General features: G+C 47.3%; 1 protein-coding gene across 2 annotated transcripts in view; it reads left to right on the forward strand.

Annotated features, from left to right (window-relative positions):
* The first annotated feature begins 18,158 nt into the window (after positions 1–18,158).
* The window catches only part of TNFSF4 (TNF superfamily member 4), a 28,524-nt gene continuing 19,337 nt past the window's right edge, over positions 18,159–27,345 (forward strand). Inside the window, exon 1 of one of the 2 annotated variants that reach the window (XM_079106421.1) lies at positions 18,159–18,302. In XM_079106421.1, coding sequence (XP_078962547.1) covers positions 18,255–18,302 — 48 coding nt within the window. In that variant the 5' untranslated portion in view covers positions 18,159–18,254. Of the gene's footprint in view, positions 18,505–27,345 lie in introns of both variants that reach the window. The other variant, XM_079106422.1, reaches the window with a different exon arrangement.

Raw genomic sequence — 27,345 nt, forward strand, 5'->3', positions numbered from 1 at the left:
CTCATGGATCACCACACACTATAAAAGAGCTGTCTTGAATCCCCCATGACAAACTCCTGAGGTAACCCGTGCCCCTGCATTTCAACCCACTTTATATAAACCAGTTAGATTGCTGGTTAAACCCATGATAACACCCATTTTCCTGAAACTGGATCTAGGACATATGCCACAGCAAGATTCTCAATTGTGTGCTCATACTCCGACACTGGCACCCAACCTATATTACAACCTACATGGAGCAAGAAACCTCAGAAGACCATTGCAATTTGCAGTAGTAGGCGCCTTCGTTGCTGGAGCAGCCATTGGAGCTGCAATTGCAGGTGCCATGGTCGCGGATTTTCGAGTACAGATTACTACATTGAAGACACTGTCGGAACAACAAACTAGAGCATTAGCCTCTGTCTCCAAGGGACTATATTCAGCTTCTGCCTTAATACAAAGATTACATCTGGAAAGGAGATACTCAGGAAAGAATTAATGGCATATCACAACACAACAAGAGATGCTTTGAACGCACTCAATGAAGTTGTTAAAAACTTACAAACAACTCAAGAATGCCAACATATACAGGCACTCTTCCAACAAGCAAACCAGGAAATTACCAATTTCCTATTTCTGACAGGAAAAGGACTTGAAACACCATACTCTGTATCTATTTTAGACCCATCTAAGGAATCCTTTTGTGAAAATGGACACTACGAAATACACCTACAGGACATGTCTACTTCAACAGCCATAGTAGGGTGCTTTACTCACAACACTCCACAATACATTGAAGGACAATGGATTATCCCTTATGATACCTTCATTTGGGCAGAGTTAAACAAGAAAATTTGGTTTATACCTACTTCGGATTTATATCCTATAGGAAAGAATACCTACATCGCCTTTAATATCTTGAATTCCATACCATTATATTCCAGAATTTCTATGTTAATAGAATTTCTATGAAAATAGAGGACCTTGGGAATTACAGAATACTTACTTGCCACTACAAACCATATGTCATCACAGTATGGCAAAATGTCACAAAGGCAGGCACGTTCAACTACTCATTATCAGAAGGCTGCCACATCACGCAGAACGCCATGAAAGTATTCCACCATAGTCTCCAGAAAGGAGTAGTAACTCAATTAACATACATATCTAACCTCACGTTTGGAATTAACCATTATTTCAAAACACCCACCACTGAATCAGAAACATACAATACAGTACGAAAATACATCAATAAACTGAATTGGATATTCCAACAAAATGAAAAGCCCTTACAACAGATATACAAGGACATAGTGCATGAGATAAAAACACTTCAACACACAGCTGACAATGTGAAAATGATCGTCCAACAGAATATACTCACCAGAGATCACATACAATGGAACATTCATAGGAACTACTCTTTCCTCGACTTCTTTAGGAGAACCTTTACAGGAGACATGGCATGTATCACACGATGGAACCTTGGCACTGGATCAAGGAAGCAATATACGTCCTTGCCTTCTTGATCATTGTACTGTTAACCTTCAAAATCAACACTCTTTTGTTGCAGACGATTTATAAGCAATGAATGAAGCAGGAAAAGGAGATCATCTTTCATGCGCCGAGTTCCATCGCATCGTATTATTAGGACCATCAACAGGAACCAGTTAAGACCTCACAACCATTGCGCTCTCTGCTATGAATTCCATGTTAGTTAATTTTTTGTGATAGCAGCCCAGAAATACTACTCACACAATTTCCCCCTGATTAGGAAACTGATTTCCATCACTTCACCCTGGGAGACTGGTTGCCCACTATGTGATCAAGGATACTCACCATTATCAATCCAAGCACTGTTACCAACACACATTATTATTAACCATATATGGAACCATTCTGCCAACATGATATCTGCTGATGATATTATCATGTTGGGAAGACATAAAATTAACTTTACTATCCCTTTTTATTTAGGTACACTTAGTAGTACATTCGTGGCTTCAGGTGCCTTGATTTGGTTTGAATATGCTGATAGATGCATGGGAGAACAATGGCCAAGAATGGATAAGTTTTATGATCTAAGACCAATATTATGGAAGTTACAATCACGCAACGATTTTCGATTACCTTGGGAAACAAATGAAAACACTGCGTTAAAAAATAGCCCATCATTGAATGTGCTACCAGAAACCTAATATGGCCTTATGTTACATAATCATGGAAGCTTAAGTGTATCCATTTTACTACCCCTGGACTTACTGATGTGCCTCTCCAGAGATTGACATTTGTACGGCAGGATCTTATGATGATGAGACCCTGCCAGAAATTGAACATTGGTTTACTAACATATAACTTCTCTCTCTCTTTTTAGCAATATTTACAAAACTTCGTGTATACTTCCAATTGGACAACCGGAACAATACACATTACAGTCTGTAATTCCTCAAAATACCCTCTACAGAATTGTAATATCTAAATGGTACAATAGACTTTTTGGACTCACCAACTTTACGCCTAATACATTGGAATTTCTCCCATTACTCTATTTATTCCCATCCTATGTTGACTAAGTGTGATTTTGAAACAATTATGCTATGAAGATTCGCTGATGTAATTATATTGATTGCTGTGATATTTTATGTGTGCGTGTGCCTTTACATTTGTGTGTAGATTATGCATAGATTTAATTTTAGGCCTCCATGGAACTCCAAGCATTACGCAGGGGCACCCTGGAGACCTGGAGGTGGACTGAAAGGAGCAGACTTGGATGTCTGACGAATGAATGGCAAGCCCCTAGTGGACGGCAAGCCAAAAAGACAGAAGTGTCAGAGAGCGCTTCACCAGGGAGCTGAGACGCCATCTGGACCAGAATTGGAAACAAGCCAAGAAGAAGGGTGTATAAACGCACCCCTCAGACAGCTCCTCGGCTCAGCCCAGATCTCCTGAGGAATCCTCGTCAGCCAGGTCGGCGAGCCCCACCGATCATCCGTCTAGACCGCCAAGACTCCGCTGCTCTGACGGCTTCACGGCCAGTGGGCCTGCCCGTCCTCGATCCTTGGACCATCGGCCAGAGGGAGTTCTGAGACCAGCTGTCGTCTTCTCTCCGACTAAGGTACGTCGCATTCGGGGTCGTGGGAACCGACAAGGCAGAGAGGACTTCGGACTATTTGATTGAGGTGTGTTTATTTGCCATTCGATTTGATTGAAGTGTGATATTAGGAATATTAAGGTTTGTGTTATCCCGAGTGTATCAAGTAAAGCCAGCTTGTTTGGAACCAAATTCTAGTCCCTCGCCTCTCTGCAGCTCGGACACCCACTTGGCGGTTTCCTCTTATAAGGCTTTCAAACCTGAGCGCGCATCAGTCACCGTGGAGCCTGAGACAGAGCCAGCCCCGGCCGGAGCTTCCAGCTCAGCCTGTCTTACAGCCAACGAGTTTCCAGGTGGTGACCGTGCTGGTGGGACCACTCTTCTGCCCTTCCAGGCCTCTGTGTGTCTTGGCTGCCTTCCGGGTGATACACGAAGTGACTCCTCCTGGTGCGATCCCTCATGAGTTTGGTCTCGGTACAGATATTCCATCTTAGAGGCTCAGATTTCACTCTACTTCTTTCCCTCCTGTTTTTTGGACAGAATGTGGATTGGGATCTGTGTTTAGAAACTGGGTACTCAAGTGGGTAAGACTCGTGCCTGGGAGTTGTGTGTATATAAAATACGAACCTCTGTCTCTTAATCTCCATTTCACATTAACTATAGTAGCATTGTTATTTTGTTTTCGCTGGTTCGTTCCTAGCTATAGATAACATTAGGATACACTTTGGCATAATCACAAAGACGTGGAATATAATATGCTCTGATTCAGTCCCCAGCACTTCCTTCCCTGCTCCTTCCCCGCCCCTCCCTCTATTCCATTCATCTTTCTGCAATTTATTTATAGTTTTGTTTAAAATAATGTCTTGTGGATATACTTGGTGTTGGGATTCTTAAATGGGCATATTCTGTCTAATGCTACAAGTTTGTTTCAAGATGATGCGCTCAATTATAAATTAAACTGAAAATTCGTCTCATTTTATTAATGTGCCAAAATAAACATAGTTAAATCCTTTAGAAGTCGTCACCGAGCAAAGAAATAAAAAAGCAGCTGTGCAAACCAAAATAAAATCTCAGTTTTGCCCTGGATGCCAAACATACAGCATGTTGCATAGCTTATCAGCTGCACCGATGAACTGGGAGTGGCCATATGTGGATAAACGGATGATCAAATTTTCAGTGTTCAAACGTGATGCAGTGCGCTTGGTACTCAAGTTTCTTGAAAGATACAGGAGTGTGTGACGACTCGAGGGTCTCAGCTCTTGGATCACAAGCTATCAGCGCAAACTTTGCTGACACCCACACCCACTGTGTGCTGAGCGCGTACCTCGGGCAGGCACCAAGGCCAGTGCTAAGCATGCGTCTTAGTCCTCTCAAAGTCTTGTCTCCGTTTCACTGAGGCTTTAGAAGGCTCGAACACTGTGCGCTGGCAGTCAGTACTGGTGCTGTTGCTCAGGGCCGGAGGCTTCCGTGTCCAGCTTCTGCTTTGGGGAAGCGGTGCACCCTAAAACGAGTAGGTGGACTCAGGCTGCTGCATCCTAGCAGTTACTGCTCTGCCTGCATCCTCCCACTGACTTCAAAGCCCCACTGAACTTTGCCCCTTCCTTGTATCCTCCCACTGATGGTGTGCGGGATGTGGCACACCACAAGAGCGACATCACAAGGAACAGTGTGTAGTCCATCAAAGACACCAGAGTACGCCTCCCTTGCTAGGGTATTTCCGAAATGTTCGATGGACAATTTTAGCTTTGGCTATTTCCCTCAACCTTATCTTGGGTCAGGTGAGAGACGTCCTTGGAGATTAGCAAAGACCTTTTTCTTGACATCTAGATCAGCTTGGCAGCATTCCACAAGCTCCAGTGCCCTTGTTGCTTTGAAGTGCATCTCAGTTATTAATTAATACGCCCCAAACCGAGCCTGCTGTTCTCCTGCCCCTGCAAACATGATCACCCTCAGCGTTCTCAACCCTGAAGAAGGTCCCTGTCATGCCCGCAGACGTCCAAGCCAGACGCTCGTCCTTGACTCTATTTTCCTCCCTCTCCTTCAACCGTCTAATGAATCATTTTGTTAACTCTGCTTCCTCGAGGATCATCACTCTTCGCCCAATGGCTGTCTCCTCCTTTCTGCCTGGTTTCCTCCTCATTTGCTACTCTCTCGTCTGGATTTCATGATGTCAAAGTGATCCCTCTAACACTGGGTTGTCATGTCACGTTCTTGCTGTAACCTTCTAACAGCTTTCCACCCCCTCGGCCCAAGCTCCTGTTTTGTAACACGGCAACAGGACACTCCACGACTGGCCCACGCTGCCTCTCCTGTCCCATCTCTGACCTCTCCCACTCCCCCACCATGACCTGGGTTTTGCTTCTTCTTCTTTTTTTTTTTTGCAGTGCTGGGATTGAACCCAGGGCCTTGTGCTTGCGAGGCATGCACTCTACCAACTGAGCTATCTCCCCAGCCCTGGGTTTTGCTTCTTAAAAGGGCCTCCTGCTCTTTCCTGTCTGAACCTTTTCAGATGCTCTTCTGTTTATGGGCACACCCTTTCCTCAATTCCCCCTCCTCGGCCTAAATATTCCTGTCTCCAGGGAACTTTTCTGAATTAACTAGGCTATTGAATTTCTCTGATGTAATACCCATCCACTGTCTTCCCTGATAACCTGTAAGCTGAGGTGGTAGAGGCCATAACCAGGCGCTTTGAACGTACCACAGGGAAGGGGGAGAATAAATAGCTGCTTATTAGGTACTCTGGTGAACAACCCCAAGCAGCGTCGCATCTTGTCCAGCCCTTACTACTCCTGGAACACACAGGTGGCACTTCACCTCTACATCCCATTCTTGCTTTTATGAGGAAAAACAATCAAACGAGCTGGGCTGGCGTGTCTGAAACCTTGGGTTAGCTCCAGATAAAACTGAAATGGAAAAAAAAAAATTCCGTGGTCACTGTTGTCGGATGTCTGGGGTTCAGTTTTCGGTCCCTCTGTTTAGTTCAGTGGCCGCTGTTGCCGAGTGGCTAGGGTTCAGTTTTCTGTCCCTCTGTCTAGTGCTCCCAGCTGAGAATCTGGGTAGGCCCAGTTCCTCCTAGAATTTGCAACCTTTCCTATTAGTCTTTAACAACATCTCAGTGAAGCCCATCCCAGCTGTATCCCCCATTTCTCCAGAACATACCTGTGTTCTGCATCGTATGGACCACTGGGTCACAGGTTTGGAAGACGCCTTACGCCGGGTCTAACTTACTGCCCTAGACTTTCACTTCTTCCTTTCGTTTTCATATTAAGGGTTATCCAGCACCAGATGCCAAGATTCTCCGTGAAAGGGAGTTCCCTACTTCCAGAGACACCCACGCAGAAGGTTCTAGTTGATTAAAAGGACACTCATCTCTGCAAGGGAGGATGCATTTGGCCCTATTGCCAATGCCAATTCTGGGGGAGTTTATGCATCTTTTTCTGAGACCAGGCTTGGTGAGAAACGAGGGGAGATAACATTTAGGGCATTAGTTTCCCTGGGAAGAGGTCAGAAGGCACGGGAGAGATGGGGAAGGGTATAGAAATGGAGATCTGGCCCCGGCAGGCAAGGCAGAGCCATCCCAGGCTGCCAAGCTCTTGTTCCAGACTTGGGAATGCTTGACAAGAGAGAGAGAGGAAGCTCGGAGAATAGGAGACCCAGAGAGAGCAGCACCGGCCGTGGTCGATGGTGGCTGTATGTGCGGGGAAGGCAGGAGGAACAGGGGTTGCTGAGGAGTCTCTCGTTTTTCCACATACTTTATCTTAAATGGCCTGAGAGAAAAAAGATTTTTGGATCTTTTACTTCAATATGTGTGTCCATAAGTGGATCAAAATATTTCAGATCAAAACTTAGTTTGAACACAATGAATGTAATAGAGCCCATGCTAGTCATTTGAAACCGAAATCATACCTGTTGTATGTTGATGCCCATCTCAAGCAACAGGCAAGGACAGGACCGATTACAGAACCTCGAAGAAACATGTTCTGCAAGTGTGTGTTACTGCCCCCCCCCCACAGAGAGAGAGAGAGAGAGAGAGAGAGAGAGAGAGAGAGAGAGAGAGAGAGCGCAGGAGGGAGGGAGGGAGGGAGAGAAATACCCTGTGCAAAGGTATTCAGCTTGTGCTGTTACACAGTACAAAGAACCGAGGTGTTGTTGTGTCCACATATCCAAACATCCTTTGGGCAGCGGGGTCACCTTGACCCTCTGGAAATCTCTAGGTGCTCCCCAATCATTTTACTAACTCCAGACCTTAAGTGCCCTTGGTCGTTTCTGGCTCAAAGCTGGTGCTTCACAGAATCAGCTGTACCTGTGAACAGCTGCAGCCTAGCTAGCACTCTCCCTCCTTCTGACCCTGTCGCGCTGGATGTGGGACCAGGCCCTAAGTCATAATAAATAATCCATTTTTTTTTGGAATGGATGGGTTTGGCTTGGTGCTGAATTGACAGAAAGTTTGTTCCGCCAAATGCACTGTTTTCGTGGCCTACCTGAGCTCTGTGATTCAAATGTCTCATCTTCGCCCTCCAACATGAAGACATCTAGGAGATCCGGGAGAGAGAGCCACTTGCCCAGGTCTGCTAAGAGCAATCGTGCTCTCCAGCCACCCTGCCCCCAATCACGCTGGCACACTGGTGTCCTGTGGAAATGGCACGTGGAGACTCCCTTGGCTGAGCTACTCTGGGACACAGTGACATGGTCAGAATGGCTGTGGAGCAGAGGGCGCAAAACCAAGAGCAGAGCCACCAGGGCGAGACTGCGCAGTGACTGGGGAGGCCGCAGTGACTGGGGAGGCCGCAGTGACTGGGGAGGCCGTAGGTCCTGGAGCCCCAGCCCCGGGAGCCGGGAGAGAAGAGACAGGGCCCCTGCCGTGAGCTGGGGGTGAGGCGGCAGAGGCAGGGGTGGTGAGAGGGGACCCTGCGGGGACGGAAGGACATCGTCAGGAGGACGCTGGGACTGGCTCTTCCACGTTTTGCTCTGGGCAGGCTAGTTGCCCATTTATTTTCAGAACTGCCCAAATTAGGGCTGTGTCTTTGTTTTCTATGGCTGTGGAAACAAATTGCCACACACCCAGTGGCTTCCGACGATACACATTTATTAAAGTCCTTCTGGAGGGAACTTGGACCTAAGTCTCCTCGCTGAGCTAAAACCGGGGTGCCACAGGGCACGTCCCTTCTGGAGACTGCTTCTTTGTCCTGTCCTGGCGTCTGCAGGCTGCCCGGCCCACCAGCTCCCACGTGCCAAGTGTCTTGTTGCCAAGTATCTAGCACGTCCTTTGGAAAGAGAGACACTCCTCTCCTAGTCCTCCCCGCCAGTGGTGGGCACAGCCTTCCCCAGGCAAAAGGAAAAGAGGGATGCGTGATTAGATCAGGGGCTCTGAGGATTTTAGTAGAGGGTTCCAGGAACACTGCTGAAATGTGGCGGGGGACACACCATAAGGACACGGGTTTTACAGGAAATCCGTTAGCTTCCTGGGTATAGTGTGACCTTCTGACACTAAGTTAATAGACACGGAATGTGTGGGGAGGGAGAGGAACTTGGCGAGACGAAGCCCCATTCCATTTCACTTTGCGATGGTGTCTTTGTCTTGACTTTTAAAGAAATGAGAAGGGATTGATGTCTAGAATATAAAAGGAATTCATATGAATCCACTAGGAAAAGACAGGAAATTTAATAGCAGGACGCAGACAAAGGGTATGACTAGGCAATTGGCAGAAATTCAATGATGGCTAATAAATGTTTGAAGAAATGCACCAGTAGTCAAGGCAATGCAGATCAACGTAACCATGTGCCTTACTCATTATTTGGCAAACATGAGAAAATCAGAATATCACGTAATACTGGTGAGATGTGTGGAAACGGGGACACTGTGTGCTGTGGGGACGGTCTGGATGGCTGCGGTCACCTGGGGTACAGTCCCACCTAATGAGTGATGGCAGCCTGCCTGTGCTCTGTGACTCATGCTGTGGTTCCTGGGAAGTCCTCACAGAGGTGTTTAGGAGGGCGTTCAGCCAAGTGTATTTTTGTTTCTGTTTTTTGTGTGGTGCTGAGGTTGGACCCAGGGCCTTGTGCATGCCGGGCAAGTGCTCTAATGCTGAGCGACACCCCAGCTCAGTGGTATTTATGTCATGAGGAATGGGAAGCAAACTACATGATGACTGATCGCCCAGGCAACAGACAAAATGCAATGAGACGATTGGATTATCCACTTAGTCAAAATATAATCTAGATACATATTTAACAATATGGCTGAATCTTACATGATATGGAATAAAAACTAAGTTAGGAGACAAGGTGACACTTGGAGATAATCCCTTTTATTTAGGTGAAAATTCAAACATGAAACATGTCATATTTAAAATGCACATATCTCTAGGGAAATGTATGAAAGGTGAAGTGGAAAGAGAATATTTGCCTACTAATGGGAAAAGGCTGTGGGTGGAGGTGAAGATAAAAAATTAATAAAGGAAGGTGTAACAAACGAGGGGTCCAACCTTGACCGATAGTGACAGTGTGCTCCAACATGGGGGTTACGGAGAACTTGGTTCTGCGTGCCTGATTCCAAAGGGGCGAAGAAGGAGGGGAGGAGGAGGTGAGGAGGAGAGGGAGGGAGGAAGGAGGAGCGGGGAGGAGTGGCAAGTGGGGCCAGGTTACAGAAGTCTGACTGACAGAGGGTGGTTTCCAAACTCTGAGTCGATTCTCTCGCAGCCTCTTTGGGCTCCTCTCCTAGTGAGGACAGAGCCTCAGGCCCCGAAGGCCTCCTGGCCTAGCAGAAGGGCTTGGAGTGGGAGAGACACGCGCCCCGCGACAGTTGTGCTGCAAGCAGGCTGGATGATCTTTGTTAGCGTGCAGGACATGTCCTCTCTTAGACAGGGATAATGGCATCTGCTCTGCCCGCCCTGCAGGGCTTCTGAGAAGAAGAACATGTGATGGAAAAAGTTGAAAGCTTTTTGTAAAAGTCAGATGAGGATGACAGGGTGACACCGAGGGCGTCTGGATTCTGGTAGAGAGGAGGCAGACCAAGTTTCCTAGGCCCCTGAACCGATCTGGTCCTGTTCCCCGAAAGACAGAGAACAAAACCAAAATCCATGGAGTCCCTCTTGACGGCCCTCCCATCCCCGCCCATCTGTTTCCCTCTGACGTTCAAGACTTGCTCTTCATGTTGTCAACAGGTCCTCGGCCGAGCGGTTTCTCTTCCGTTCTGGGATGAAGGCAGGCACCACTGAAGGGAGGGAAGGGGAAGTTACATTCTTGGGTGCCAGGAATGGATAGGCGACCTCGTGTCATTAAGCAATAGTCCAGCTCAGCCGTGACCACTGTCCCTACCTCAGAGATGAGGTGACAGGCTCGGGGAGACTGAAAGTGTTCTTGGTGACCATCAGTGTCCTACACACAAAGTGGCAGAGCTGCGGTTTGAATCTGATGGACGCCAGCACCTGTCATTCTGTCCTACGCCTCCAGGGATCGAGGAGGTCACCTCGTGGCCCTCTCCTCCTCCAGCACTCACCCCTGCATTTCAGATGAGAAAACGGAGGTCGTCAGTTAATGAGTGCTTTCTCCCGTCACCCACTCAGGTGACGGCACCTGGTTTGGTATGACCCAAGCTTGCGCACCATAGACCTGATTTCAAATCCTCACTCCGCAGCATGCTGCCTGTTTCTGCTTAGGATTGTCATGCTTGCTGTTTCTCCTGTCCAAGTCTTTTCCAGAATCTTCCCTTCCTATTGCTTCTATCCCTCTTAGTGTTCTTCATAGTAACCACCTGTTACAGCATCTGGTTGGCTTTTGAGAACTCTCTTCCTGTGTGTTCCCCATTAGCATGATACCCGGCGTAGGCCAGGCACTTAATAAATATTTAGTAAACTGGTGAGTAAATGAATGAAATGGCAACTTTGGGCAACTTAGTCAGTTTTACCAAGGTTGTTTATTTTTTATTTTTTTATTAAAAAAGATGATTAAATCTCCCTTGAAGCGTTTCAGTGAAGATTAGATGACACACTATCTGCACATCCTAGCCCAGTGCCTGGACTTCTTGTTTTTCTTTTCCTGCTGAGAAAGGATTTCTTTACACTGTTCATCTAACAAATAAATCAAATAAAATCTCAATACTTACTTTTATGTGGCAATAGGAATAAAAAGACTTGATGAAAAATTGTCTTTAGGACTAAAATTATATTGCAGGAAAAAGTTTAAAAAGGAGGCATAAAAAACAAGAAAAACATGCAAAATAAAATAATAGACACACATGCTGGAGACACGTTAGGGTCCTTGTCAATCTTAGTGTCAAGTCGGAGACGTTTGGTAAGGCAGGGTGGATGGGAGAAGCTCCGAGGTCCCTGGCGTTCACATGGCCTCCGGTTACCGACACCGGGAGATGTCACTTTCCAGGTAACTGGCCGCAGAGCCCGGCCGGACCCCAGATGTGCGTGTCCCCGCTTGCGCTCCGACCTCCCACACAGCACTTGCCTCCAAACACAGTTGGTTCTAACCAGTTTCAGAATCTAGAGGCTCACGGGGTGGAAACATGACTCGCTCTGGTTTCAGGTTCCTGGCTGTGCTCTGGAGGTGAGGTCGTTTTCTAACACTCCGGTATAAACACCTTGACTTTGGTCGTATTAGCACTTCATCAAAGACAGAGACGCTTGAAGACATTTTTTTCTTCCTTACTCAATTATATGATCTCTTCAAACATTTTTTGTTTCTAGGCCCAAACTTATGTTGTAGAAAACAATTTAAAAAGAAGGCATAATAAGGGGAAAATATGCAAATGAAAATAACAGAACAAAATACTGGAAACTCTGTGGGACACTTATCAAATGCAGCATCAAATCAGAGACTGATAGTCTGAAAGTCTCCACCAATCAGTACGTGTGAAAGGTGAGGTGCAGCGATAAACGGGACTTGAAAGTGTGGTAGAAAACAAGTCCAGCCATTTAAAAAATGTGATTTAAAGTCTCACTTTCCATTCTTAGACACAGGTAATCTAAGAAATTTGGTTCTTTCTATAATAAAGGTTTTATAAGGTTTAAAATTAGAATATTTTTTGCTGTCAGTTTTATAGAAAAATTAAAAATAATGTGTTTATTAAGCTACAGTTCCCATCCATCTCATTCTAGGTGGAATCATAATAGACATTTTTTAAAAACTAGTTCCTAAGAATGAGCTAAAGTTTTGTCAAATGGCTTCTACTAACTTTGCTGGTTCAGGTATTCTCAAAGGAAAAGCGAAGCCACTCCTTCCCTCCTTTCCCTCCTTTCCGCGTGTCCCTGCTCTTCCCTTCTCTCTCAGCGTCTGCCCTTCTCCTATCTCTCCATCCGCCCTCCAGCCCCTCCTCCACCCAGCCACTCTGCCTTCCAGTCCTATGTTTCTCCCACCGCCTCTCCCCGTCCCTCTCTCTTCCTTTTTGTTGGCCCAAGTGAATTTGAAAAAAAGTCATATAAATAAATAAGGCTGTTAATGTCTTAGAAAGCCATATAGTAATCTTTTTAATTTAAAATATGCTATCGTTTTGATTAGAAATGGAAGTGATCTTAGATATAGTTTGTCACACAGATGCCCCTAAACTTAGGACAGGGTTATATCCCGATAAGCCAATCATAAAGAGAAAATATAAAGTAAGAAAAATCAGTCAACACGCATTACCTGCTGAACACCACAGCTTGGCAGAGTGTTGGCTGTTTACCCTTGGGTTTGTGGCTGAGTGGGAGCTGAGCTCAGTGACACTGCTCAGCATCTCCAGAATATTGTACCACATATCAGTAGTCCAAGAAAAGGTCAGAATCCAAAATTTGAAGAAGAGTTTCTACTGAATATGTACAGCATTCATGCCATCATAAAGTTGAACAATTTTAAACTGAACTATTGTAAGTTCAGGGGCTGTTTACATATGGTGTTCACAGTCCTGTGCTGGCCCTGCAACCCCCATTCTTTGCCACGTGACTGTGAAGTTCTCCTCCCTGAAAAGGTGCGACATATTCCCTCACTCTTTGACTTTGTTTTGGCCAAGAGAATGGGGCGATCAGATGCCAGTTGTAAGCTTGGGGACCTAGGGGCTTGCTTGGCCTGCAAGTGGACCCAGCACATTTGTAGGTGGTCTGAGAGCATGAAGAGGTGGGGCTTTTAAGAGGTGAGTAAATCATGAAGGAGCCCTCCTGGGTGGTTGTAAGAGGCTTGGATGAACCAGCTGGCCGTTCCCTCCCTTCTGCCTTGGGAGGACAGCGCACATCCACTCTGGAGGAAGCAGGGTTCGAGGAACCCTCCTGGAAGAGGGACTTGGCCTTTACTGGACACGGTGTTGGGCGGCGCCTTGATCAGAGTGTCCCAGTCCCCAGAACTGTGAGGGATGGCTTTATGCTGTTTGTGCGTTACCCTCTCAGGTGCTTCAGTAGCCTTTGCCCTCCTGCACCTCTGTCTTTGCCAGGAGAAGGAAGCTCTTCTGCTGGTCTCAGAGAAACACAGGAAGCAGAAGCAGGCAGCCAAGGCAAGCCGCAGGCCACTGGGAAGGATATGGAAAATGCCAATCCTCCAGGGCAGGGGAATGACAACCCTCAAAACTGTCTGACCTGGAGGAAGAGGAGGAGGAGGGCAATCGTTAACCCTCTCCCAGTCAATCCTTTCCAGGCACAGTGGGCCCCCGAGGGAAGAAAACAAACTTTCACCCCTTCCGGGGTTCATCCCCAGCCTCTCCACCAAAGCAAACCTTCATTCCTTTCCAACCACAATGGGTCCTAAAGGGAAGAGACCCATTCTGCACCGCTGGGCCCTGGACTTTGACCTTTTTCATTGCTGATGAGTCCTGGAAGGAGAAAAGCAAAGAGTGAAGCTCTAGGTAACAACGGCCCCAGAGGGAGAAGATGAGCACCAAACGCCGAGTTCTGAGCTCTTCCCAGGGGCAATGAGCTTCGAGCTTCCTACGACTTTTTTCCTGACTGCCCAAACCCAACATTCTGCCTCAGATTCCAATGATCAAGTCACCCTCCTTGTAAACTATAAAACTCAGCCTCCTCCCGTAACTACCCAGAAAATGAGCCTCCTCAGTGCCTGACTGATGGACTCTGATGCGTAATAAAGGAACCTGTGATCCCTTTGCGGTCCCCCTTTTGCCCTCCCATCGCCTTCACCGTGTGAGAACACAGTGTTTCTGCCCACCCGCACCACAGGATGATGCTGTAGGCGCCATCTTAGAAGCAGACACCAAACCAACCTGTTGGCACTTAGGATTCTCAACTCTTATCACCTGAGACCTAAGTTTCTATAGTTTACAGATTACCTAGTCTTTGGTATCTAGTTATAGCACTACGCGATGACTGCGATACCAGAGGTTGCTGTCACTTTGGCCTGAGTCAAGGTGGGGGGGCCACACTGTCATCTGCACTATATTCTTCAAGCACCACACATCCACAGTAAAAAAAAAAAAAATAGTCTTAAGAATGTCTTCATGAAGTATCAAAAACCAATTTGATGATACTTTGACTCTTTGAGTTCACATCTTTTAAATATACACCTGTTGGCCATTTCTGTCTTCGTTGGAGGAAATGTCCATTCAGGTCCTTTGCCCATTTTAAAGCTGGGTTGTTTGTTTTCTTGCTACTGAGTTGTTTGAGTTCCTTCTATGCTCTGGATATTCACTGCTTGTCAGATGTAGAGTTCACAACATTTTCTCCCTTGACAAGCAGTTTCCTTTGCCACGTGGAAACAGTTTATGGAAATTTGGGGATACTTTATGATTTTCTATTTTCGATGAAGTTTCCATTCCACCAAAACCTATGAAAATTGAGAGTTGGTGTATGTAGAAGTCAGAGGAGACGTTGAGAAGGAGCTAGGTGTGTGTGAGAGAGGGTGGGGTCTGTTTCTCCTGTGAGCTCCTTTCTCCATGCGCAGGCGGGGTGGAGGGTCACTGTGGCCTTCCAACACAGCTGGCAGTGGCCTCCAGCCTCTCAGCACCGGGCCTTCACTGCCCGTTGCCCTTCAGGAAGCTGCCCAGGGTGCCCACGGGAAGGGCACCTGCTGATCGAGCGCTGCAGCCCTGGAGGAAGCCGGTTCTCGAGGGGCGGGAGTAGGTGCTCGCTAAGCGCAGGTGTGGCCAGGGACCCGGGCAGCCCGGCTGGCCCGAGGGCTGGGTGGGAGCCCTGGCCAGGCTCTCCGGCTCCTGCTGCTCCCCGTGGCAGCCCGCGTCGCTTCCCACCGCGGCCTGGGGCGGAGACCCCAGCTCTGCAGCTGGACACCCCCCGTGCGCCCCAGCGCGTGGCCTCTGAAGTCACTTTAAGTCACTTAGCGACTCGGACCCTGTTTCCTGATTGCCTTGCAGGTTCCGATTTCTACGGCGTCTTCACTCAGCGCAGCCCTGTCCTCATGGCCGACCCTGGCGGATGGCCGGGAACAGGGTGGCGGCCGCGGACCAACAAGGACAGGGCTCTCGCCCCCGGCGGTGCCACGTCCCCGCGCCACTTCCCTCTGACTCCCACTCCGCAGGGGTTAATGCGAGCCAGCACCCCTGCTCCGCCGCAGCCGCGGCGTGGTAGTCAAGACACCTTGGTGCCTTCCGCTCGCCCACCCCTGGCCTTGTTACTGGCCCCAGCCTGTGTCACGTCTTCTGGTCTTGTGTCTGTGTGCCCAGAAGGGCAAGGACGCTGAGCAGGGCGTTGGACGGTTCCCCTGTTGATCCGGCATTTTTATGCTCTCTCACTCGGGACGCCTGGCCATCTGGCAGCATTGAGTGGTCCTGGGTCCCCTGTTCTGAGGAGGAAATCCCCTGGGGGCTTGGGCTGGGGCAGATCATTGCAGAGTCCTTGCCCAGCTGAGGGCACCCTGCACGCAGCTCCTTCTGTGGGTCTTCTGGCCTGGCTGGGGGCCCCAGGATTCATGGCCTGCTCTCTGCCTTGGCCACACCTGTCCCCCTGGGGGCTTCTCCTTGTCTAGAGCTTTCCTCCCTCTCCTCCCTTTCCCTCCCCTCCCCCCCATCCCCTCCCAGGCCCTCTCCTCTCCTCCTTGCTTTCAGCCAGAGTACTGTTTTTCTGATTGTCCAAGATTTGAGAATACATCTTGGAAAAGGAAGAACGGGGGACATAATCACGCACAAGGGAAGTCAGACTTGTTAGACATGTTAGAAGTGATCCTAACGTTCTGAGGAATTCCAACAGAATTAGGGTTGGTCGTTGGTCTGTTTTCGCCTCTTTATTAATCATTTTTTCCAGTGAATCTCTGAAATCCACTTTTGTCTAATCTTCCTCTCTATTCTTGCTTTATGCAATGGCTTTCTTCATCATTTTCTTTAGTTTTTCTTTTTAAGTTGAATGCTCAATATTCAAGAAATATTCTTTTCTAGATTGGCAGTAAGCAGCAGAAATGGATTGGGATGGTTGAAGGGGGACCAGAGTTCAGAGTTCTAAGAGGAGGGTTTAAAAAAAAAATTTTTTTTTTAGGTTCATTCTCACTAAGAAAGAAACCCTGGTCCAGCCAGAATGAAACTCTAGATAATAATATAACGGCTGTAATACTTTTCAAGAGCTGCATGCCAGGTACTTTACATGCATTATCTCCTTGTCATCTACTAGCAACAGTGAGGTTAGGTACTAGGTAGTCATTAGACTCACTGTCTCTCAGCTTAACCAACAGAACTTCATTATCCCACAGCGCTGTGGATGGGGCCCCAGAGCAAGGTGCCGGCATGGCCAGTTTCTGGTGGGGCCTCTCTGCCTGCCTTGTGAGTGCCTTCCTGCTGTGACTTCACATAGCTTCTCCTCTGCATGTGCAGAGAGAGAAAGAGAGAAAGAGTGAGTGAGAGAGAGAGAGAGAGAGAGAGAGAGAGAGAGAGAGAGAGAGCTGTTGTACTCTCTTCCACATTCATCAATTAAGTACTTTACTCCTTACTTCAGTGATTCTTCAGTTATGGTTCAGAAACTTAAGACCAGCTTCAAGCCAAACCCACAGAGTCTGTCTCCCCAGAGAGCAGAGACTGGGGTCTTAACCCAGGGGAATCTGGGGGTGGAACCAGGAGAAAGCGTGCTAGGGATGGCACTGAATTTGGGTACAGTGGGCTCCCTTTCTAAAAGGAAGCATGGCAATTTGATTTGTCACTTCTAGTTGTCTTACTATGGTCTTGCCTTTATGTGGCTTCGTACTAGCTTTCCATACTAATTTTGATGATCATATTCTCATTTTACCTTTAAAAATCACTCTGATGGCTGGTGAGGAGGCTCATCCTCCCTGCAACCTTGCTTGGCGTTGATTTTTCACTGTTGTCCATTCTCGCAGAGCCAGAGGTTACCACAGCATTCTTACGAGGGCTGGACCGTGGTGTGGTGGGGAAGACCGCTGACCCACGTGGGCTCGGAGGAAGCTGTCCAGGCGCTCAGCTGAAACCTCTCAGCCTCACTGCTGCGGACCAGTCCTTCCTACGAGTTTGGTCTGGGGGAAATGCTCCTGAGCAGGCCTCACCTTTGGCTGTTCAGTGTTAAGGTTTCTGCCGCCTGGTTGTGGCGTGCATGGCTATTTATTTACGTATTTATTATTTTTACTGATGGGACTCACTCTTCCTGATTAAGGTTGGGCTTTTCTGCTTTGGTCCTTTCAGAACCCCCTGGTGGAGTTTGCAGATCTTGCCTGTATTTCCTTCCCTTGCTCCTTTCAGGTTTCAGTCAGTAGCTCCTGTCCACCCACTGTGGAGAGTACCACCACAGACCTGTGGGTTCTCACTGGTGGCAGTCACAACAGTGAGGAAGAAGTCCAGGGGCACAGAGAGAATATGCCTCCTGGTGGGTTCTTTCAACTGAAGTGAGTCTGAGACCTACAGCTCTTATAGTCCTGGCTTTGGAGATGACCTGATCACCTTTATTGGACGTTCATAAAAACTATGTCATACACATTGCCCACCTATCTACTTAACCCTTACATAAACTCCGAACAAGAGGCCAGGAATCAGGGCTTAGAGAGGTTAAGTGCCTTGACAAAGGGTCATGCAGCTAATCGATGGTGGCCCTGGGATTAGAATTCAGCAGTCCTAGCCTCTGATCTGTTGCGTAAAGGAAAACACACGTAGAATGAGTTACCCAGGGGACCTCAGCTAAGTTACACACACTGTCTGCCTGGAAAATAATTTTGGTGTTTAAACAAGGAGCGAAGCAACACAGAGCTCTTGATTTGCAAACTACTTCTCTGCTCCCAGGTGCTTGGTGAATGGCACCACCTCGGCCGGATGACCAGAAGCTGTCCCTGGAGTCCTCTGCTTACTGTGTCTGATCCAGTGAGTCTCATTGCTCTACCTCCACTGTACTTCTTGAATCTGAGGATTCGTCTCCGTCTCTGCCCCCACACCCCGCAAGTCAGGGCACGGCACTCTCCCTGGACAGCTGAAGTAGACTCGCAGGTCGCCTCTCTGCCTTACTCCTGTCCCATGGAAGTCTCTTTGCCACACAGAGTCTGCTGGCTTTTCAAAAGCAAATCAGGTATAACTTCTCTTTTTAAAATCTCTCCCTATTTGAAACCTTCCAATGACTTTCCTTAAAGCCCACCATACCAGGCTGCACTCCGTGAGCCCTGGCTACCTGCCAATGCTGTGCCTGTCCACTCGCTTGCCCCTTTCCCATCCAATCGTGCCAGAGGCACTTTCTTTTCTTCAAGATGCCAAACTTATTTTTACCTTAGGGCTCTTCGGCTCACTGGTACTGCAACCTAGAATGTAGTTCTTCCAGCACTTTCCATGGCTGACCCATTGACGCTTTGCTCCCCTATCACCACCTCAGCAAGGCCTTAGGTGACAAAATCACCAAAGGATGATGCTTCCTGTCCCTGTCCAGAGTTACCCTGTAGGTGTGTGTGTGTGTGTGTGTGAGGTGTGTGTGTGTGTGTGTGTGTGTGTGTGTGTGTGTGTGTGTGTGAGAGAGAGAGAGAGAGAGAGAGAGAGAGGGAGAATCACTACCTAAAAAATCTTGGCTTGGACTGCTATAGCAGAATTATGTAGACAGTGGCTTAAACAACTAACATTTATGGGCCACAGTTCTGGAGACTGGGAAGCACAAGATCAAGTTGTCAGCAGACTTGTTGTCTGGTGAAGGCCCTCTTCCTGGTTTACGGATGGACACCTTCTTGCTATATTCTTCCATAGCTGAGAGATTCTCTTTCTTATTTCTCTATGGGACACTAATCTCACTGTGAGTCCACCCTGGTGATCTGATCACCTTCCAAAGGTCCCATCTCAAAGTTCCATCACATTGGGGATTAGGGATTCAACAAACGAGAATTTTGGAGGGACACAAACATTTAGTCCAAACATTTAGCACTAAGATTATTTGTGCACAAGTCTATTGTCTGTTTTCTCCAACAGTAATATAAACTCTAAGAGACCAGAAACCATATCTACTCTTTAGTAGGAACTAAATAAAATTGCTTTTAAGAATGAATAAATAAAAGAACAAAGCAAACAAAATTCAAAGCTTATAGGTAGCACCTATCTTATATCTAAAACAGGCCTATCAAGTTTTTGAAGAAATATTCTAAGGTCTGGGGTCTGGGCAAAAGAATTTTATCTGGGTGGGGAGTGTACTAGAAGGAAATTCATTTGTTATTTTAACTTTTTAATCCCCAAGAGATATGTAAAAGTCATTGGAGATTTCTCTAGCAGAGTCTGTTTGAACCAAACCCCTTTGTTTAGAAAAGTTTGGCCATATGACCTTTAAAGGTAAATAAGCACCCATTTCCTTGGGGGAAATTCAGGTGTTGTGAGATGGTCTAAAAGCAAATACTTCTTACTGGGCTCTTGAGGATTCTCTTTACATCAGTAAAAACCCTATCACCTTTGGGAAGTGAAGAGGATTTGAATCCACTGTACTTGACATTGGCTCCCATCCTCTGCCTAGCTGGTCCTCCCAACAGGAAGGGAGTGGGGACTAGGGGAGGAAGACAGTGTCCACTTTGTGGTTACTTGGTACTTTGCTCTTCAGTCTGTGGCCTGTCACATCTGTGTTCTGTTAGGTCTGTGGCATGATTCTTATTTCTGATGTGAATTTTTAGTATTAATCTATCCCCTATACAAATAAAGAAAATGCTTTTACCTTTTCTTTTTCTAAGCAGGAAGTAAAAGAGTAAAGTATTGTTGGAAATAAAAAAAAAATATTTTCTTTTTGTACCTTGTAATGACAGAACCCCCATTTTCTGTGTAATGGATGAGCTTTAACATCGTGCAAGGCTGGAGGTACGGGCAGCTGGGAGACATCATAGGGGTCACTATTTTGTATGTTGGGATTTTGTCCCTCATGTCTGGGACAGAGATAGAAGACTGGGTCCTCACCAGCGTCGAGAGAATGCAAAACAAGAGGGGATTCTGAGTGAAAGGAGCCGGGCTCCCTGCCCCACACTGTGGGCCTGCGTCGGCCCTTCCACTGGCACCTGGAGATGGTGGGAAAGCCCACGACGGCTTTTGAAATGGGGTGCTGGGCGCTTGGGAGCTGCGAGTAGCATTTCTAGTAGTTGAGAAGGGGACCTGCCCCACAGCACACAGGAAGAGGGAAGTAGCCAGTCAGGAATGCCAAAGTGACCGCAGCAGGCCAGGGGCCTGGAGACTCAGGAGGAGTGGTGGCCTGGGGAGGATGGGCAGCAGTGGCAGCATCAGCCTGAGCCCGCGTATGTGCCAGGTCCCTGAGGACCACCCTGGGAGTGAGGGAGCATCCCTGCGGCGGGCGGGCCAGCGCGGCCCAGCCAGCTCTCGCCAGTACAAATATCACAGTGCAATTCAAAAAAAATTCAGTCATATGAAGAAACAGCAAAAAGAAACAAGTGAAAATAATTTTAGTATTTTTTACCTTAATGGGCCCAAACTATTAACATCTCAATGTGTGGGACTAACCTACTCATGTGCTGTGAAACAGCTCTATGAAAAAAAAAATTCTCTTTTTTGCAGAGTTTCACAGTGTCTGTGGGGTAAAATGCTCTTTCAATGTTCTATTTCAAGCAATAATAATGACGACTCACAATCACTGCTGACTTGTATCAGACTCTCAACCCCTCGTATGTTAATATTTGTATTTACAAGCACGTTTCTATCTACCTTACTCCTATAGTAGACGACTAAATGAAGGCTGGAAGGTTAAGTGAGAATTAGCAAAACTTCAATTTCCATATAGATCTTCAGACTTTACCAAGTGCCAAGAATGAAAGCAAGGTGGGACTGGAGGAAGGCAGGAGCCAAGGAGCTGGAAGGGAGGCGGGAAGGGCGGGAGACAGGCAGAGCCCACTGTCTGCTCTAATTCTGCGCACCCACTGAGCTCAGCCTGGGGTCGGTGCTGGGCGTGTGCAGAGGATGTGGAGATGGCCAGGCTGGAGCCTCTCCACCAAGAAGTCGTCCCTGCGACATCACTCCCGAACAGGTCACACTGATCTACCTTCTCCGGACTGAGCCCAGAGCAGCAGGAAGTGAAGTTGAGAAGAATAGGCTTGATCCCCGGGAAAAGGGATGGGGACCTGGAGTCTTGGCTATTCCCAGCAGGGCGCCCGTTGAGCTTCTGGGTCACTAATGAGGCAGGGAGTGTAGATCTGTTTCAGGATGAGTTGGGAACTCTGAGGAACTGCAGGAAGCAGGCAGAGAGTACGGAGAGAAGGCCCAGAGCAACTCTGAGAGCCAATTTGCATATAGTGGCAGGGTGTTTGCCAGTGTGTGTGTGTGTGTGTGTGTGTGTGTGTGTGTGATTTTTGCAGAAAAGACATGCCCCCAAAGACTTCCAAGCACAGTTTAGGGTGGTGGGAATGTGAGAACCAACAGTGTATAGTGGTACTGAGTGGGAAGATAGGAACTAGGAGAGAGAGAGAGAGAGAGAGAGAGAGAGAGAGAGAGAGAGAGAGAGAGAGAGAGAGAGAGAGAAAGAGAGAGAGAGAGAGTCAAGACCCATTGCTCTTTTTCTCTTCATCCCACTCAATCTCTGATCATCAGGAACAAATTTCTGTGGCTCTTTCAGTGGTAGGAGAGTATTTCAGAATTGGTAATATGTTCCCCTCTGGCTATTTCCCGTCACTCCCAACTTGACTATGCTCATTAACTTGGGAGAAGGAAAGGGTGAACACTAAACAGATAAAAGTATTCTCCCGACCTTCGAGTTTCAAAATCTGAGGCCCAGAGGGAAGCAGGAAACGTGATGAGTAAGTGGAGGCTTTCGTGCCACTCAGATAACCCAAAGATCCCCTGGCCTGGGGAAAAGGGGACAAAGGAGTGAGCTGGGTGCATAGAGGCAGGTGGGTCTGTGCAACCGGAGCCCGGTCCCTGCCGAAGCCTGGGGTGGGGGGTTCAGCCATACTCCAGGTAGGGAAGGAAGTTTCTAGTGTGTCAGGGACCCACCCTCAGTCTCCACCAACCACTTGACCCTTCTGCCAATGCTTTAGCTCAGTGCTTTTTAAATTTCGTGTAGATGCAAATCTCTTTAAAGTACAGATTCAGATTTGGTAGGCCTGGAGTGAGGTGGGGGTTTTGCATTTCTAAGGAGCCCGGGTGAGCTGGTGCTGCTGTCCTCAGAAATACCGTGTGCCTTTCACGAGCAAGACCTCGCCCTGCGGAAGCTCTCGTGTGAGCCCTGCAGCGCCCCACGAGGTGAGTCCCATTGTCCCATTTTGAAATTAAGGAAACTGAAGTTGATCAAGGCTCCAGGTCTATTCAGTGATTTGGGTAAAAGTTTACACCTTTACACATCAAATTCTCTCAACTGCAAAATGAGGGAAGCCACACTCTCAGAGTGGCTGTTGGGCAGACCGGATGTTGCTAGATGGACCTGAAGACATCTTCAAGAGATGATTGGTACAGGAATTCACATGGAAACATCTTTACAGGCTTTAAAAAAATCATAGATATACAATGACATTTGCTTCGTAGCCATCCTGTCTAGGCATGTTGCAGAGCGTGTTATACAGGTTATTTCATTCTAGCTGTCACGGAGGAAGGGCATATAAGAAAATGGTTCCTTACGAGGGCGTTGAAGATAACAAGGTAAAAAGTCTTCTTATCACAGAGCGGATCTATCTGAATGTAGGAACAGAGAGAGATCAAGAAACGATGCTCTTTTGGTACAACTTTACGATTTCCAGATGTCTTGGCCTGCTTGCACAGTGTCAGGGGGATGCAATTTATTTTCTCACAGTCTCAAAACTGTGACTGAGGTCAGGGACCGAGGGTGATGGGATTCTGTGAGGCTGTCTTCTTGGCACACAGACAACCCTTTTCTTACTGTGTCCTCACTTGGCAGAGATGGATAGATAGATAGATAGATAGATAGATAGATAGATAGATAGATAGATGATAGATAGACAGATGGATAGATAGATAGATAGATAGATAGATAGATAGATAGACAGACAGACAGACAGACAGATAGATAGGTAGATAGATAGACAGACAGACAGACAGATAGATAGATAGATAGACAGATGGATAGATAGATAGATAGATAGATAGACAGACAGACAGACAGATAGATAGATAGACAGACAGACAGAATGAGTTCTTGGGGTGTCTCTTCTTAGAAAGACACCAAATCCCACAAGATTAGAGCCTTACCCTCATGACCTAATTACTTCAAAAGACTCCATTAAAGGTTAGGGTTTCAACATAAACTTTGGGGGCTCAAATGTCCACTGCGTAGCACTAGTGGGTGAGGGGTTTAGTACAGACAAACCCAGAGGCTGTTGGTGTGAATCCGAGCACTGTCGTGATTAAGTTGCTCATGACTCTAGTTCCCAGTGTTATTGAAGTGGTTTTAACAAACCTGCAGCAGTCCCTGGAGAACTGAGTGAAAGACACTGCACGAGATAAACATTTTCACTCACTGAAAATTTGAGTGGGAGAAAGGATCTAGAAGATAGGAAAACATTGTTATGTCTTACTGGATTAGTGACTGTGTGTATTTGGCCTGCTAAGACCTTCTTAGATGTATTGACTGCTTGCTGGGTGCCCAGGTCAGACACAGAGCTTTTATTTTCATTTTAAAAGACCAGTAATGTCACACGTTTAAAACAGGCTCCAGAGTGAAGGGACCTGGATTCGGATCTCGGCTTGGCCGTGTACTGGTCCTGTGACCTTGGCTGTATTAGTTCATCTCTCTAAGCCTCAAATTCTCTCAACTGCAAAACGAGGAAAGCCTCTGAGTGGCTGTGGGGCACTGGAGAGAAGTTTCAGACAGGCCAATCAGCAGAGAGTGGACATTATTGGTTCACCTTGTTTCTGGACGTGGGTACATCCACCACAGGGTTCTCAACCTCAGCACTAATGCCGTTTGAGGCTGGTTGTCCTTTGTGTGTGGGGGTGGGGTTGTCCTGTGTGGGGCGTGTAGCACCCCAGCCTCTACCCACCAGAAACTAGTAACACCCCACCCTCAGTCCAGACAGCCAAAAATGTCCCTAGATATTGTCAGATGACCCCTGGGGGACAAATCTACCCTTGGATGACAACTACCAGTGTGTACTAAGTCCAACTTGTACTCAATTTAATATAGTTTGGAAACAAGGGAAGATGCATGTCTTGTGTACTCAGTGTAGATCTGCTGTTACGATCACTAATATTTCAAGTAATCGCCTTTTGAAGATGCGTAAAGATTCACTGTATTAGTGTCTCACGAGCTATACAAATGTTAAAACTCGTCTATTGTGCACTTTCAATAGATGCAGTTTGTTGGATGTAATTATATTTCATTATGATGAAATTGATTTTTTACAAAAGAAAATAGTCTATATTCTAGTTTGAGTTGAAAAAATGTACTGGCATATTTTTATGTGTTCTTGGCCTTGCATACATATTTTAAGTACACAATTTAAAACTCATGAGGGCCTTTGTAAATACTTGCTCTGTCAGTCAGCTTTTTGTCGCTGTGATCAAAAGTCCTGATGAGAGCAACTTAGAGGAGGGAAAGTTTGTTTTGGCTCCCAGTCTCAGAGGGTCAGTTCATGGTCAGCTGGCTCCACTGCCATGGGCCTGAGGTGAGGCAGAACCTCACAGCGGAAGGGCAGGCGGTGAAGAGCTGCTCAGTGTACGGCAGCCAGGAAGCAGAGAGAGAGCTGCAAGAGCAGGGGCGACATATATAGTTTTCCAAGACTGCACCCCTCCCCCAGCGATGCACCTCCTCCAGCCTCCCCCACCTGCCTACCGTTACCACCCAGTAATTAAAATTAATGAATCTGTCAGGTGGATTAATCCACCGATTAGGTTGCAGCCCTTGGAATCTAATCATTTCACCCTCCGCATGAGCACAGGAGTGGGGTGTTTAGCACCCCCAGCCTCTACCCACCAGAAACTAGTGGCACCCCATATCCTCATATCCTGACCATAACGCTTGCTTTCCCTGATGGTAGGGTACTTCATGGGCACAGAGAAAATTATCTGTGGTTGTTTTGTCCCACTGGGTTTTAGAATCTATCATCATGCCCTAAAATAACTGCTTGTGGTCAATGCAAGCTATTAAAAAAAAGTACCAAGCGGCATGAAGAATGAAAGGGAAAATCAGCACTGGGAGAAAAGGAGTTGACAAGTAAGGGGCTGATGATTCTGAAACCCCAGTGGAATGTTGTTATAGCGTTCACATTTGCATTCGAACTAATTGTGTATGTCTGGTTTCAATGAAGAGCACACATTTCAGATTCACTAATCTTTCAAATCTAAGATCAAAGTCCAGCAACTCAGAAAGCTCTGGGTTTAATAATGCCACTCTCGGTATCATTCAGTCTCTCATTCTTTCCTCCCGTCGATTGTGCCCTTCAACCTGCTCTGGCAAATGGAGAAAGCTGCTTCTGTCCCTGTGAGGATACAGTGTAGCACTCCTCGCCCCGGGAGCCTACAGCATCCTGTGGGAGACTGTCAGAGATTCTAACAGTTACAGAAGACATAACTTAGCTTAACAAATGTTTTCAACACAAGGGTGAAAAAAGCTGAGTTCTTGGGGGAACCCTGGGAGGCTTCCCACCATAGAAGTGTAACAATGAGGGAGACCTTCAGTGGTCATTTGGGACCACAGATTTGGTTCTTATGGAATCTTTTAGTAATACAGCTTCCAAGACCTCACTTCAAACCTAAGGAATTAGATTGTGTAGAGAGGAGGGATTAGGAATGTGTGAATCTTTCCAGATCCTTCAGGTGCATCTGAAGCTGAACTAGACTTTGGGATCCATGGATGCCATCAACTCTGCACCCAAGAGCAGAGTCCCCTGACAGTGTTCTTGTGCAAACTCACTAGCTCACAAGCAGCCCTTCACGAAGAAGTGTGTGGATTGTAGGGCTTTGACGGGCAGAAATAGAGGGGAAGGGTATCTGAGGCTCATTAATAGCAAAGGAACCTGGAATAGAAGGAATAGTTTCCATGCTGTCCCTTATGTGGTGGAAGCCCTTGATAGGAGCATGACCTCGCTGAGTGTAAGAAGCCTGCCAGAGCAGAATAGCTTGGAGACCATTGAGAGGCAGAGTGGGAAGAAAGGCTTCCTAAGCAGCTTCATTCAGGAGCTCAAGTGAGAGGAATAAGAACTCAGATGAGAGGAACGGCAAAGAGAAGGAGTGCGGAGGGCTTCCCCGGGCTGGCTCTGCAAAGTGACTGACCAGGGACAAAGAAGAGCCAGAGTTGATTCTGGGGTTCTGAGGCCCCTGAGTGGCAAAACCATTAACCAGGACAGTGACATGAAGATCAAGAGCAGATTGAGGAGGCCGAGGGCAAATGAGGCTTTTGACATTTGAAGTGTTTGTTTCTGTAACTTCCCACATCAGCCCGTCCCCTGTCCCGGGGCAAAGCTAACATCTAACTCCCTGGATGTGCTCAGAGGTGGCCCGAAGACCAGAGAAATGTTGGCTGAGTGGAAAGCCACTGTAAATGTCGTCGCTCATCATCCTCCCTGCTATTTAGAACCTCATTGATTCTCACTTACTGCCAAGCCCAGGGACAGCCCCAGCTCATACTTGGATTTTGTGTGAATTGGAGCAAAGTGCCCCCCGGGCCTGTGAATTAGAAAAGCAGGCATTATCGACAAGGATGTGACCCTTTGCTTCAGGCTTGGAGGCAGAGCACACCTTTGTGGGAAGAGAAAGGTGCGGCTTCTGGCAGGAGGAAGCCTCTCCTGCAGGATGAGGGGTTGGTGGGGCTCATGGTGGGATTTTAGGTCTGGTCATTCCCTCAGCTGGCACAGTGAGCCCTGGCAATCTCCCTGCTGGCTGCCTCCATCCAACCCTGCCATTTCCGTTGCACGTAGAGGACCGCCCCCCGAAAATGCAAGCCTACCATATGCTACTTCACGCCTTCTGCGCTTCCCCAGCTCCTTCAGAGGAAGTCCAAAGTGCT

Source organism: Sciurus vulgaris (genome assembly GCF_902686455.1).
Source record: "Sciurus vulgaris genome assembly, chromosome: 12".
Classification (NCBI taxonomy): domain Eukaryota; kingdom Metazoa; phylum Chordata; class Mammalia; order Rodentia; family Sciuridae; genus Sciurus; species Sciurus vulgaris.